The sequence below is a fragment of the Sugiyamaella lignohabitans genome, chromosome B (genome assembly GCF_001640025.1).
Source record: "Sugiyamaella lignohabitans strain CBS 10342 chromosome B, complete sequence".
Classification (NCBI taxonomy): domain Eukaryota; kingdom Fungi; phylum Ascomycota; class Dipodascomycetes; order Dipodascales; family Trichomonascaceae; genus Sugiyamaella; species Sugiyamaella lignohabitans.
In genome coordinates this window covers 695,761-709,860 of record NC_031674.1, presented here as the reverse complement: position 1 = coordinate 709,860, position 14,100 = coordinate 695,761, and the positions used below count along the sequence as shown (strand labels likewise).

The 14,100-nt window shown below is 45.9% G+C and overlaps 4 protein-coding genes across 4 annotated transcripts; all 4 read right to left on the bottom strand.

The window, feature by feature from the left end:
- Positions 1 to 713: 713 nt before the first annotated feature.
- Positions 714 to 1,019, bottom strand: NHP6B (Nhp6bp; the record flags this gene model as incomplete). The annotated part of the gene is made up of 1 exon (XM_018879146.1): positions 714 to 1,019. The coding sequence occupies one exon, from the start codon at positions 1,017 to 1,019 to the stop codon at positions 714 to 716; it is 306 nt and encodes a 101-aa protein (XP_018737089.1).
- Positions 1,020 to 5,116: 4,097 nt separating this feature from the next.
- On the bottom strand, positions 5,117 to 6,064 carry KES1 (oxysterol-binding protein KES1; the record flags this gene model as incomplete). Its single annotated transcript, XM_018879145.1, has 1 exon — positions 5,117 to 6,064. One exon carries the CDS (start codon positions 6,062 to 6,064, stop codon positions 5,117 to 5,119), a length of 948 nt encoding a protein of 315 aa, XP_018737088.1.
- Positions 6,065 to 8,500: 2,436 nt separating this feature from the next.
- Positions 8,501 to 11,338, bottom strand: ATG11 (autophagy protein ATG11; the record flags this gene model as incomplete). Its single annotated transcript, XM_018879144.1, has 1 exon — positions 8,501 to 11,338. One exon carries the CDS (start codon positions 11,336 to 11,338, stop codon positions 8,501 to 8,503), a length of 2,838 nt encoding a protein of 945 aa, XP_018737087.1.
- Positions 11,339 to 12,181: 843 nt separating this feature from the next.
- Positions 12,182 to 13,519, bottom strand: AWJ20_2214 (uncharacterized protein; the record flags this gene model as incomplete). The annotated part of the gene is made up of 1 exon (XM_018879143.1): positions 12,182 to 13,519. One exon carries the CDS (start codon positions 13,517 to 13,519, stop codon positions 12,182 to 12,184), a length of 1,338 nt encoding a protein of 445 aa, XP_018737086.1.
- Between the last annotated feature and the right edge of the window lie 581 nt (positions 13,520 to 14,100).

Here is a 14,100-nt window from a genome sequence, read left to right as displayed (position 1 = left end):
TTTTTATCTGTTGTGCTATCGGTCTGACAATTGAGTCGGCCCTTGAACCATCTCTCTGCTCCCGCTATTTCTGATGAAGCCGACTCTTAAGTGTCCTCCTTTGAATGGTGCAGAGTGGTACAGAGACGTTGCTCATTTACTATTATAGCTCCTTCTTAGTTAGACACCACTGTAATTGCTCACACAATATAATACCAATGCTGTTATCTGTTATGAATTCTGTAGTCTTCTCCATCTTCCTCAGCTCTAATTCTGCTGTAACGAACCTGTTCACTAGTAAATGACCCTGGTCAAGATACTATCACGTTTCGTTCCAGCTATCCCCGTTTTTATTCTACACCACCCAGCGAAGCCCTCACCCGATCGAACCCGACTCGAGCGCAGCGAGAGGAGCCACGGGGTCTGGGGCAGAGCCCCAGCCGCCGGAGGCAGACACACCAAAAAGTCAAGCTTCAATTGGAACATTTAACATTAAAATAAAACAAGACTAACCACAATAATAATAATAAAAAGTAATAAAAACCGTTAAGAAAAAAACAACCCGCAGTTTGACTCCAATATCATTTGACAAACATTAGCAACAACAACAAATAGCAAGATAGTAATAAAAAAGTTATAAACAACAATCAAATATCAACACCCACCTGGCGGAGCAAGTGGCGGCCGACGGGATTGGTTGCTTGATCCATCGATTATTGATTGATTGCTTTCTTTTATTCAGAGTACTCTTGGGCTTTGCTGGCCTGGTAGGCTGCCTTTTCTTCTTCGTAACGCTTCTTGTCCTGAGTAGCCTTGGCCTCGTAGGGCACCTTCTCGGCGTCAGTCAAAGCCTTCCATTGTTCTCCGAGAACCTTACCAATTTGGCCGAACGAGATATCGGGGTTCTCGTTCTTGATATTGTCTCTGTTCTCGTTGGCAAAGTACATATAAGCCGACAAGGCACGCTTAGGAGCGTTGGGGTCCTTCTTCTTCTTGCGGATCTCCTCCTTAGTACGACGTCTACCGGGTTCCTTGGGCATCTTTGGCTCTGTTAGTGACTGTTATACACTGGGGGAGGGGGTGTGCCTCCGGCGGCTGGGGCTGCGCCCCAGACCCCACTGCTCCTCTCGCTACGCTCGAGTCGGGCGTCGGGAGTGTGATAGAACAGTTGGTCAGGGGTTGGTGCGCGACAGCATTGCGTTTCTGGGGGATGTCACGAGACTTGTTCTGAGATTCTGCCAAGTACTGATTATACATGGATAACCGAAGTACCACGACATTATTGTCATGTGACATTTCATCACGTAAATTTATACCATAATCATCGTATCGATCATTCTGTAGTATGCACAAGTGAATCTGGTATGGTACTGTTATCTGGTTTGTGGAATGTAATGGCTGTGAATGAATGGTATGCTATGATTGTATCGAGTAATCGATATCAGAGTGGGGGCAATAGGAATTTGCAGTGATAGCTGTAGCAGCACCAGCACCAGTGTGGGCGTGGGCGTGGGTATTCGTAAGCTTGTAGTAAAAAATGCAAGCTCGTTTAGTGAGCTAACGTGCTAAATCAAACACTGCTGTCTGTACATCAGAGAACACCAGCTGCAATCGGTTGGGAGTTTTCCAATGCCATGATTGGAAATGATCGTCTAACCCACTTTGGGGAGCCAAAAATGGGGTCTAAGGCCATACCCCCAAATTAGGCCCTTGAAAATCAATGCTGCTGCTGCTGCTGCTGTTCGTCGAAGCGAAGTACTATACTTGTTCTTCGAGTAGAGTTCTGGTATTCCACTGCCATTGTTTCTACACTATATAGTGTATGCAATAAGATTGCGGCATCCTGCCGTGTTGACGCGACTGTCAACGGTCAGATATACTGCTGTTCCTGATAGTCCTAGTCGTCCTGGCTACAGCTGAGCTGATAACGCGTAACCAGTCTTGTTTTGTGTGTGTGTTGACTTATCGAACAGAAAAGCTGTCGAATGGTCGAATAGATAATTAGATAATGCCCGGTATATTTCAATTGAGTCTGTTGAACCAGTGGGCAAATAGACAGATAGAAATAATATAGGGTAATTAATAGTTTGAGTACTTGTTCAGTTCACTGTTGTTCAGTGACAATTGATAGTGAACGAGTAACGACTGTATGTGATGCAGTTTCAAACGCAGTCCTAATAGTGGTATCAATATCCCCAATTACAATCAGAAAGCACGAGTCGGCTGTTCCAGTCGTAATAATAATAGCAATAATACTTTCGTATTGCAAAGCGAGCAACTCAAAGGTATAACATATATCCACAAACCAAGTAACACCAGATTCCAATTGTAAACTGCAACCCCAATTTCACCAGTTTGACTTCTCTCATTTCCGTCTCGACAACACCACCCAAAACTAGCTCCCAATTCTAAGTAGACAGTAGTATATATTTGTACCAGCTAACAACAACAACAACAACAGCAGCAGCGATTACATCAATGAACAGTCTGGTGGTGTTCAGTCGCCATTACTGTCTAACTAAACTAGACAGTAACCCAGACCTCCAACCACACATCCATCTTGACCAGAAATAAAAAACCGTGTCAATTCGACCAATAAAAGAGTTTTCTCATATGATTATTAAACCAATTAACCACAACAATATCATAATCCGACTAAGATATAGAATAAAGTCGTGTCTTTGGCAGTTCAAACAACCAAACAACAAAAAAAACTCCTAGTCACTATGTGTACAACAACAAACAGCAAAAATGCTGTCTGGTCCTTGTTCTTAAAAAATCTTCAGTCTTGTTCAAGTGCAATTGCTGTTGTTGTATTGACTGTGTACCCACTGTCTACTTGGTATTATGTATCCAGGTGCTGATGTTCACACTTCATTCTTGTACTTACCTCGATAATATTTTTTGCAGGGCTCAGTTATTAGTTGTGTATACTCTACAGCTCACTGTGGTTGTAGTGTAGTTGGTGTAGTAATAGAAAAAACAGTGGGAACTTTACAGTGGTGGATATGCCACTGTTTTTAAAGTGTGGATATACGGCCGTCGCCGTGGGTGATGGCTGTTTCCCTGCAACTGATTTGCCGGGTTCCTTGATATACGCCCATGCCATGATGTACAGTAGCCAACTCCCAACCTGTGCGGCGCGCTGCTTGGGGTGCTGGGGTAGTGCCTCCGGCGGCTGGGGCTCCGCCCCAGACCCCGTGGCTCCTCTCGCTTCGCTCGAGTCGGGCGTGGGGTTTTCCCCGGTGTTTGGAGGGTGTAATGGATCAATTGGTCGGTGGATTGGCTCTCCAGGGTCCTAGCAACCGACTCGAGCGTAGCGAGAGGAGCCACGGCGTCTGGGGCATAGCCCCAGCCGCCGGAGGCATGCCAGCCCGCCAGCGGTGCGGGTGTTATTTGGGTGGTGGGGCCATTTGGGGCCGTTTTCGGGCCTGTGTGTCTGGGTCTGGGTGTGTGAGGGCTGCTGTGACCGCTAAAGGCGCGATTCGTGCTATGTTTGCTACCCGCGGTTCTGCTGCCGCTGGTGCTTCTGCTGCTGATGCTGCTGCTGCTGCTGTTGTTGTTGTTGCTAAGGAGACACGGCACTTGCTGCTACAGGAGGTCTGACGCGACTACTACCGCTATTGGTGCGACTGCTGCTGATACTACTCCTTTTTCAACTGCTGCTGCTGCTACTGCTGCTGCTGTCGATGCTGCTGCTGCTGCTGCCGCTGATGCTGTTACATGAGCAAGTACCATGTTTCCTGTAGTATGGAGCTGTGTTGGTACCGTTTTGGCCCATTTCTGCTGTAGTTCTGGTACTGTTTTGGTACATTTCTGTTGCAGTTCTCGGCAAATAGATTGATTAGTATGGCAGTGGTTCGGGTAGCAGCTCGTCGCTGTCGCCTGTAAACTGCGAACTGCCAATAACGGTGTCGGTGCCGCTGTGCTACTATGCTTGTGGATTGGAATTGAACTAACTGAGATATAAAACAATAAAAAAATAGTCCCGCTCGTGCAGAATGGAGCCTCGATTTCCCGATTCATGGCTCTATTTCTTCAGTTGAGTGCATTAGCGGGCCAAATCGCTGATGGCAGACTATTATTACACTACTGCACATACTCCTTCCTATAGAACCTGTAGCTGTAGCTGTAGCTGTGCCATTATAAAATAACTTACCACCACTTACCCTGCGAGTTTCTCTCTTGGTGAGTTTGCTGGTGTGGTACTCTCTCTGTGGAATGCTGATGCTGCTGATGCTGCTGCTGCTGCTGGCTCTACATTCTCAGACAACTCCTGCTGGTCAAGCTTATCTGCAGACAGCCTGTTGTGGGTGATGAAAGCATGTTTTCGATCGGGCAGTTGGGGTATGCTCGTATAATCAGTCGGTAGATAGCACTCAGTTACTCCAGTACTTTGTAGTTAGTGTCCAGAGTCAGTATCCAGTCTGTATTGTACCCTGCAGTTGTTACTGTGTAGACAATAAATAATATGCTGTAATTAAATCCAGTGATCCGTAGCTTTTTTTCTACAGTCTGTAGACTGTAGCCTGTCACTAGGGCCTGAAATAGTTAATAATTATTAGATCTCTGAGGCTCTTGTTGTCCCTTACCGTAGGTCTAGTCGCGTGAATACTGCAGATTCGATGTCTAGCGACCCTGAAGCCTGTGAACTTGAATTTAGTCGCCATGTGACTCGGTCCTTGTCGCTGCTCCACTCTCTACTCTGGGTGTTGTTTTATGACGCCACTGTTGCCAACAGACCTGTTCATCTAATTTTTCACTTTTATTTTCATCTGACCCCTGAATATACCCGTTTCTCTTCAACGGTCTATCGCCTTATCGTGCATCCCGCTGCATATACGATCCCCAGATAAGAACTACATAAACCACACTCAACCGACCACACTCACCGCTCCAAACGGGCTTTAAACGCATTTGGGAGTCTGCCTCCGACGGCTGGGGCTCCGCCCCAGACCCTGGTTGCTCCTGCTTCGCAGGAGATGATCGGGACCGCCGACGCAACGACTCGAGCGCAGCGAGAGGAGCCGCGGGGTCTGGGGCGCAGCCCCAGCCGCCGGAGGCGCACTCACCCGGAATATTCAGGGGGATGTAGTAGTTTCATTATATAACCGGTATTAGTAGCAGGCACGGGTGTCTAGGGCTTGACGTCGGCGGCGTCAAACTTGGATCTAACAAAGGTCCAGGTGGTCTCGGGCTCGACACCAGCGGCCTTTGACAGGGTGAGGTAGACCTCGGGAGCGTTGCTGACGGGCACTTCTTCAAACCATTTGGATGGCCAGGTCTTGCCCTCGGCTTGCTCGGTCTTTCGCAGTTCACGTTGATCGTTCTCGATCTTGCTCTTTTCCTGGTGGATCAGTTCATAGTCGCCTTCTCTGATAGCAGCAGCCACCTTTGACCAGGCACGTCTCGACTCGAGCTCGGACTGCTCGGCCTCGGGCTTGACTTGCAATGACTCAGAAGTGATTTTGAGCGAGTCCAAGAATGGAGTCTCGACTCCGGTCTTCTCATCCTTGATCTTGCTGGATTCGCTCCATTGTCCAGATACTCTGTATAAAGCAGCATCTTCCGAGCCCTTGTAGATTTTAGCCTTGAACGAGTTCTTCTTACCTGAAAAGTATCCCTTTCCAGTGTACTCGATCGACACGCTGTAACCAGACGAGCCGTGGATAAACGACTTGCCCTCTAATTCAACATAGGGAGCTCCAAACAGGATTCCCTCGATATGAAGAGCCGGCAGAGAAATGATATACGTCTCGTCAAACGCCTTTAAGTAGTATGTAGCATGGCCATTCTGTTTGACTGAAATGGTAGTAGTAGCGATACGGGCCTTCATTCCGTTGTAACCATTCAAATACACTCCATGCTTGTCGTTCCATATACTGTAGCCGGTGATAGGAGGATGGTGACTGACCTGTTCACTAGCAAGAACAGTCTCACCAGACTCAGCATCACCAGCCCACTTCCCAACAAACAATTCACCCAAGAAAGGGTTCAAAGGTTTCTTTTCAGATCCGAGTTTTTCATTTCGCGAGCAGTACTGACCTCTTAAAGTGCCAATAAACCACTTGAGCACCAGGACCATACGCTTGGCAGGATCTTGTTCTTTGGACGCAGCAGTGAAAAGCTCATTATTGGCGTACCAGAACTGCGAATATTCAACCAAAGATACCGGAGATAAAATAAAAGGAGGGGCAGTCAATGACGCCAGATCTCCATTGAACGAGGCAATACTTTTAAGAAAAGCAGTCCACGAAGATGACTGGTTCTGAATTGGTTAGGAAACGGGTCGGCCTGCCTCCGGCGGCTGGGGCGCTGCCCCAGACCCCGTAGCTCCTCTCGCTTCGCTCGAGTCGAGCGTCGGAGGGTCCCTCCAGGGTCTCAGGAGCTCGCGAAGCGAGCACAACGGGGTCTGGGGCAGCGCCCCAGCCGCCGGAGGCACTGTCTCTCTCTCCCCCCCAGTGGTCTCGTCCCCCAGTCAAGTACTTACAGCTGGAACTTTGTTTTCAGACATGGTACAGTGGTTTAAATCGACAGCAACAGCAGATGTGTTAGGTTGGATCAAGAAACAAAACACAACTGAATGGTAACTGACTGAGGCAGCAGCAGCAGCAGCAACCGCTGAAAAGCATCCCAGCCGGCCCGTTGGGTGGGCGACGACTTGCAGCCTGACCGATCTCCTGCCAAAACTCCCAATGCCCGTAACTGGAAGTGAATTAGCTGTAGTAGTAGAGACGGAAGTAAAGTGTAGTAGTAGTTACCGACTCTATAGCTGGTGGCTATAGATTTCAGTACTCAGATCTCAGGTTTAGGCTACCGTTGAGTGTGGAAAATTAATTCGAGACATGTAGTAGAAATGATATAGTTACCAGGTTGTACCTCTGAAGACAGCTGAAAATAAATCCTGTCTGTCAGTGATGCCCTCTTGAGAAGAGCCGAGGACCCCTACGACGCCCGAGTTCCGCGAATGGGCGGAAGCAGGTTATCACAAATGGAGTCTTAGGGGTCTTTTGGGGTAGCAGGCTTGACAGGCTATTCATAGAAAACGAAATAAACCAAGTAAACATAGTAGACCCAGTAAACCACTGGTAATTCTGGTATTGGCAAGTGCCAAGTTGACCAATTTGCTGTATCACATTCAAGGGTATAGGTGACATCACACTGGCTCCTGATATTGCCAATAGAGAACATTGGCTATCTACCGGTGACGCCCTTTGTAACAGCCCAGAATGAATTATGCAGCAGCATTTCGGTAGTGAAGATAATTTCAGCTTGTGACATGTGGTAGCATCTGTCGCTGCCTAAGTGCTATCTACATGCCTCGCGCGTGTTACTATTTGGGATAAGTTGACTTCGAGATCGGGGTCCCAGTCCTTGAAGGTAGATTCTAAATCGGAAACCATATTAAGAGATTTCTGTATAGTTTATAACTCAGTCAGTCAAGTTCCTTGGCGGGAGGCATCCCTGCAGATAACTTGTAACTAATTCAACACAACAGAAGCCGGACATACTACATCACGAATGTAACCAGAAGCCTCTTACTTATATCGAGGATTGTCGATTGAGGGCCAGCATGTGGGTCATTCACTCATCATGATCCATCGCTGCCAATGGTGTCTTGACTGAAAAAAAGATGAGAAGACAATGTCTGTGCACGCTTGACATAGGGCGTAACAATCATTAAACACATAGAACATGCTAGACTAACAAAATAGACTGGCCTATTTGCAAATTGTGCTCCTTGTTCAATTAATATGTGTTGTTACATTAGAAACGATTCCCGACCCTGATCTAAATGGTCCATATTATGGCAAACTCATATAAATGCCCAAATGACCCCCAGGGGAGCTATGCCATAAAAAGTTAGCAGGTGTCACCACCTGAGGTCCATGGCACGGGAAAGTGCAATTAGAACCATTCGATCTTCTCAATAGGAAAAATATCTTTGATAGCTGAGCCAGTATTTCGATAGGCATAGAACTATATCTATTACTGTTGGGTGGAAAGGAAGATGGTGAGGTGTATATACAATATTGGCAACAAAGTAGGGATGTCCGCAAGTAAAGCCAAATCAAGTTCAGTCGACTCTTTCTAAGGTGAGGTCAGGAAAAGCATTTTCCTGGAATGGTCACCTGCAGACGCTTCGTCCAAAACACTCCCAGTATCTCACTTCGCATGTCTATATAATATTGAGATGCATATACCGGTAAGCGATGACCCCCTGAGTTGCTAACCCGATGCGGTAATATCAGGGGTAACTTTCTGAAACAGCAGGAATAGAGCAGTGTCAAGGAGGTTGACAACGAATATCTCCAGATCCACTCTGTATAGCCAGAATTGACGGGCTATATGAAACACGTAATACCGCCTAGTGTTAGGCACCCCGATGACCGACTGGAGCGAAGCGAGAGGAGCCACGGGGTCTGGGGCGGAGCCCCAGCCGCCGGAGGCAGGACCAGGTGATAATAATGCAAATTAGTGTATTAAGTGCTATACATATAAAATGACATAATAGCTATGCTTACCATTCAGCAGGAACAGCGTCTAGGAGATACCACCGCAGTCCGTCACTTAGATCGAAGGGGTTGTCCTCATCGTTGTCTAGGGATTTGTTAACTACCCTCTCTTCAATGTGAGTTATGCGGCCCACGAGGTATTCTCGATTGGACAGCTGGTGCGAATCTTCTTGTTTGAGGAAGTAGTGAGGGGCATTGACGTTAAATGCAGCCCAGGGATTAGGGACTCGGGTCGGATCACGAGTGGGGAGGAAAAGTGCGAGGTCGCCAACTTTGAACGAGCGCAGTGAAAGACGCGATTGCAGTTCTTCTTCGATCTGGGTTTTGCGTTCTCGCAAATGTTTCGACTCTTTCTGGAGTTTTCGGGCGAGGTGTTCGACATCTCGTAATCGTTTACAGGCACTATCTCGGAAAATATCATAGTCAATATAAATCTCATTGATAAATTCGCGGTATCTTTCTTCGTCTGGTTCACCGTCCATCCAGTACAACACTCTCAGGTCTTCAGGAGTGGCTTCGTTGAGTGTGGGATTGGATACCATGTTTCCGTTACCATTTTCCTCAAGAGACTGTTCTAATATCTCGCTTCTGGCGGCACTGGACCGGCGGCCAAGACCTCGCACTCTGTTCACCTTGAAAGTTATCAGATTGCCATCCATTTCCTTGGTAACTTGTAATCCCATTGATTCGAGAACTTCACAGCTGCGTTTGAATCCAGTGAACAACCGTTGTGAAAGATCACGCGTCCGTGTATCATAGTATTCAATTTTCTTATGAAGCTTCTCTTCTTGCTGTTTAAGATTAGAATTCTCCTGTTCGAGCTGTTCAATCTTTTCTTTATACGAATCGACCTCCTCCCGAAGCTGGTCGTTTTCTAGCTGGAGTTTCTCATCTGCTCTGTCAAGATCGAGCTCCAACTCGTCTATCCGACTCTTCAGTTCGTTGACCTCTTCATGATGCGCTTTGCGTTCCTGGATAAATTCTGTTTCCTGTGAAAGCATATTAGCTAATAAATCAGACTTGACAGTCATGACATCCTTCAGAGCCAGCTCTTTTGCGGACAGAGACTCCGCCAGCTCTCGTTTCTCCTGTTCGAGTTGGGCAATTATTTTCGAATCATTCGACTTTTGGGTCTCGAGGAAATGCAGTCTCTCAATCATACGGGGAGAGCCTGGACTATGGCTTTTATCCCGCGAGGCAGATCTGCGATTGGCTTCGCTTCGAGTGGATTCACCGCGAAACTGCTGTTTATGAAGAAGGTCTTCTAGGATACGAATTCGAGACTCGTATCCCTTTAGTTTAGCCGTCAAGGCCGCATTTTCATCTGTATAAGCTTCAGCAAGTGTACCCGACTTGAAAACTTTTGCAGGGGAAGATGTGTCAGTGTGATGATCAGACTGTTTAGTAGTTTCTAGTTTGGCCAAGTTCTTATCAGCAATGTCCGATTCCAGTTGGCTTAACATACTCTGATGTTCTTGTTCCAGTTCTTCGGCGGCCTCTCTCAGACCAAGACTCGTTAAAAGTTTAATATATGCCTGTACTTGATCAGAATCAGTGCTTGAAGCATCGCCATCACCATTCACCTCCCCACTAACGAAATTAACCTCAATCTCGGCAATGTCCTCGTTAATAATATCTACTACCTTGGGCAATATCTTGCCATAATGGTTTTTCCATTTCTTCCTTCTTTTTATCTCATCTAATCTCTTGGTAGCAAGAGATTCAGCTGTCTGAGACACGTTTTCACGAATGTAACCAGTCCAATGGTTTCGCCTCACCGTTTCAATAATTAGGGCACCATATAAAAAGGGCAGGTCAATAACCTGAGCTACTGTCGCACGTAAATCTTCAGTTGTTTGTAACAACATTGTAAGCTTCTGTAGTTCAGGTCGTACCATACTAGTATCGTACTGGATATGCGATAGTGTGGATAAATATCCAATAGCCAGGTTTTGGCATTTAACTTTGGCTTTCTGCCACTCCTCGTGTATACCAATTAGTTCATTCACAGTCGCCTCTATCTGAGGAAAAAACTCTCGTTTGTGGAGGTTTTCGATCCGAACGGCAGTCTGCTCGGAAACTCCTCCGATAGACTCGGAATCACGTTGGATCTTATTTGCAAGAGCAGTCAAGTCCTGTAACAACTCTCGAACATGACGAGAAGTCGCTTCTGCTGGTACATCACTTTCAGCATCTTTAGATGCCATAGCCATTGCATCTTGTTCAAGACGAGTGCTTCGTTCAATCACTTCATTTACCACCTTGACTAAATGAGAGATGTTGTTTTGTATTTTTTGGTCGAATTCACTACATTGCTTATTAGCTTTCCGTATCACAGATTCATCTATCCACGAAGAAAGTCGGTCCCGACCCTCACCTTGTTCTCTAAATGCAGGAAGAAGTTCAATTTTCTTGACCTTTTCCAAATACACTTCCCATTCGCCAGTAGCTTGCATGTTCTGATCCAGATCAACAGCAAAATCGACTTTCGAATCAAACGATTTCTTCAATCCCTGAGAGTGTCGCATCATATGCTCTAGGGACGTCTTGAGACCACGTTTGATGATATTTATAGACATGTGAAGCTCATTCACTCTGTTTCCACAGTCCTTACCAACCAAAAGGCATTTCTGAGTCCAATCCGAATGAGTCATGAATCGATCAGATAAACTGCTTGTTGTATTTACAGCTGGTCGAGGTGGGAGGGCTAATGGAGGCCCTCGATCTTCTTTTCCAACCAACCCGTTTTCCGCATAGGTTTTTGCACCTGGTGATATTAATGACTTGTCGAACAAAAAAACTTCCTGACCATCAGCAATTGCTTCTAGTTTAAGCTGAGTCATGCCTCGAGCAGTTAAAAGCAGTTGGTACTCCTCCGACACCCCCTGGGTCTCCTTGATCCATTCTTTAAAAGACTCCAAACTAAAACATTGTTAGATACTCTCTCTCACCAACCCACACTAACACATCCAGTGTAATCAAGCATCAGATCAATCCAACAAACAGACTACAATGGCAGATTACGATGGCAGACAGCCATTGCCTCCGGGTATGAACCTCGGCAGTTGCCACCGCCATCAGAACTAATTTCAGGTCTACCTACCTAATGAACCTATCGGGGTCACCAGTAATGACATCGCCGGTCAGCGCATTGCAAACCGTTATCACACTACCACCCATTTCGCCATCTCCTGTCACCAACTCTCGTCAAAGTCGTTTATTTATGATGCTGCAGTCAAAACCAATATCTCCCGTTGATAACGTTTGATCTGCAAATGATGACTCTCTATTAGATGTTAGGGTCTGGAGATAACTAAAGATATATTACTAGTTTTACACGCAAAAAATTGCTCTCTCCTTCTATTCCGAATATGAGAACGGAGAATTATTAATAAAATAATGACTAATATGCGAGGTTTCTATAAAAGGCATCAACCACAAACCAGAGATCGGCATAACAGGGTCCTGCCGATCCCTTATCAAACCCCATATAATATACAGGCTTACCCTTACATCCACAATATTAATGCTTGCTGAGATACAGGGGTCGATAGTTAATTTCCCGGGTCTAGAAAAAATCTACAGGTCCATAAATCTCCTGCGAAATAGGAGCAACGAGGTCTGGGGCGGCGCCCCAGCCGCCGGAGGCCCCTACTGGCAATAGAACTTAATGTACAGGGAATATATTACAGTTCTTTTTTGAGAAAGTGTTCGGGTTTGTGACTGGTTTCATAGTCGACATGGACGTAGGCTCGTTCTACATCAGGAAGGCTCTCGAGCTTGAATTGAAGCGCTTCTGCGATATCGTGGGTTTCTTTTAGAGTCATGTTCTCGTTCATGACAACATCTACCTCGGCAATTAGTCGTGGACCAGAGTGGTACACACGAACGGTATCGACCTGGTCAATTTCCGGACTATGAGTGACAGCCAGATATGTTATGAGTTGCTGGATGCTGTTATCAGCAGTCTGACCAATGAGCAGGAGGAATTCCTGGGTTGCAGTACGCAGCCAGACGATGTCAATAAAGACTGACAGGATGATAGCACCCATGGGATCAATCCACCATCTTAGTTTAGAACCAGCTACTGAAGTGAGAATACCAAAACCATTGATGAACAAGTCGTTTCGATGGTCCTGCCACAGAATATTGACCTGGCTGTATGTATCTTTGAGCGCCCAACAATAGAGCCATAGTGCAAACTTTGTACAAAAGGCCACTGCTACAGCAATTACTGATGGAAGATGGAATTTCTTGGTCTCTTCGGAATTTCCACCAGCAATGTCTCGAGCCGAAAGAACTATAATAATTGCTCCTACAGCACTCATAAGAAAACAGAAAGTGATGTTACCTACTGTCTCGATACGAGCTTTTCCAGACGGGAATCGTCGACTGTCCACATGATTGACGGCTCTATTAGCAAGAATTAGAGTGATGTTTGACATGGGATCAAAAATAGCGTCTGCCATTGTGGTGATAAGCGACAGAGAGCCAGAAGATGCAGCTCCGTAAATTTGTAGAGCTGCCAGGATAATATTGGCCGCAAAAGAACCATAAACAGCGATTCTATATTTCAACTGATTATCACCTTCAGCCTGTTTTGCTTCAGCCCGGTGATCCTCTACCGGCTTCAGAAGCATTTCGATTTGCTCATTCTGCGACTCGTAGAATTGCTGAAGCTTGCGACCCACAGATCTGGATTTGCCATCTTCATTCGATCGAATTCGTTTCAACTCAGATTTGGTCTTTAGACCGGATGACAGACTATAAGGATCACTTTCGCTGGCGTACCGTGGAGCAGACTCGAGCTCAATATCATTGGATCTTATTTGACGATGTTCAAGTCCTTCAAATCCACCAACTGAATCAACAGCTGTACTTGATCCATTGCCGTTGTTCGATGCAATTGACTTCAATGACTTGTTATAGGTACCAGGCACATGTCCTGCCTGCGAACTAGATCCAGGACGAGCAGATTCAGTCTGCATTCGCATAAACTCGCTTGATTCTGACAAGTCGGGCATTTTAAAAAAGTTCACCAGATCAACCCAAGATATCAGGTAAAAGCAGAGACTATCCTAAGAAAAAATCAGTAAATGTGAAATCGGAAAAAAAAATAATTAGGAAAAACATTAATATTTGTCACCTATCGCATGCACCCGCAATTAAGCATAGCATCTTGGCATCGGTGAAAGTTCTTATCTCTTCAAACGGCTCTAGGCAGTGCTGGTGGCGCCGTCCATGAATGCATTGCTGATTCAAATTAATCCACTTACACCTGACATTAGCTGGAAAACTGATTGCCAGCAAAACAGTTTATTCGGAAACGATCGCCACAGTCTGTCTCAGTCATCGCAAGCCAGTATGAAAATATTTTATTTTATTGGTGTCTGAGATGCCGGTGTGTTTTGCATTTCGGAAGTCTTTTTCCGTCCTTGAACCTGACTTGTAAGATATGATGAGGAGCTCCTCAACCCACCCAGGAATGACTTTCTCAATTGGCTAAATAAGTGCACAAAAAACAAGGACAATCGCATTAATAGAACAATCACATGAGAGGTGTAGTAAGACAAACATATAACAAACATTTGTAGAAGGAGAACAA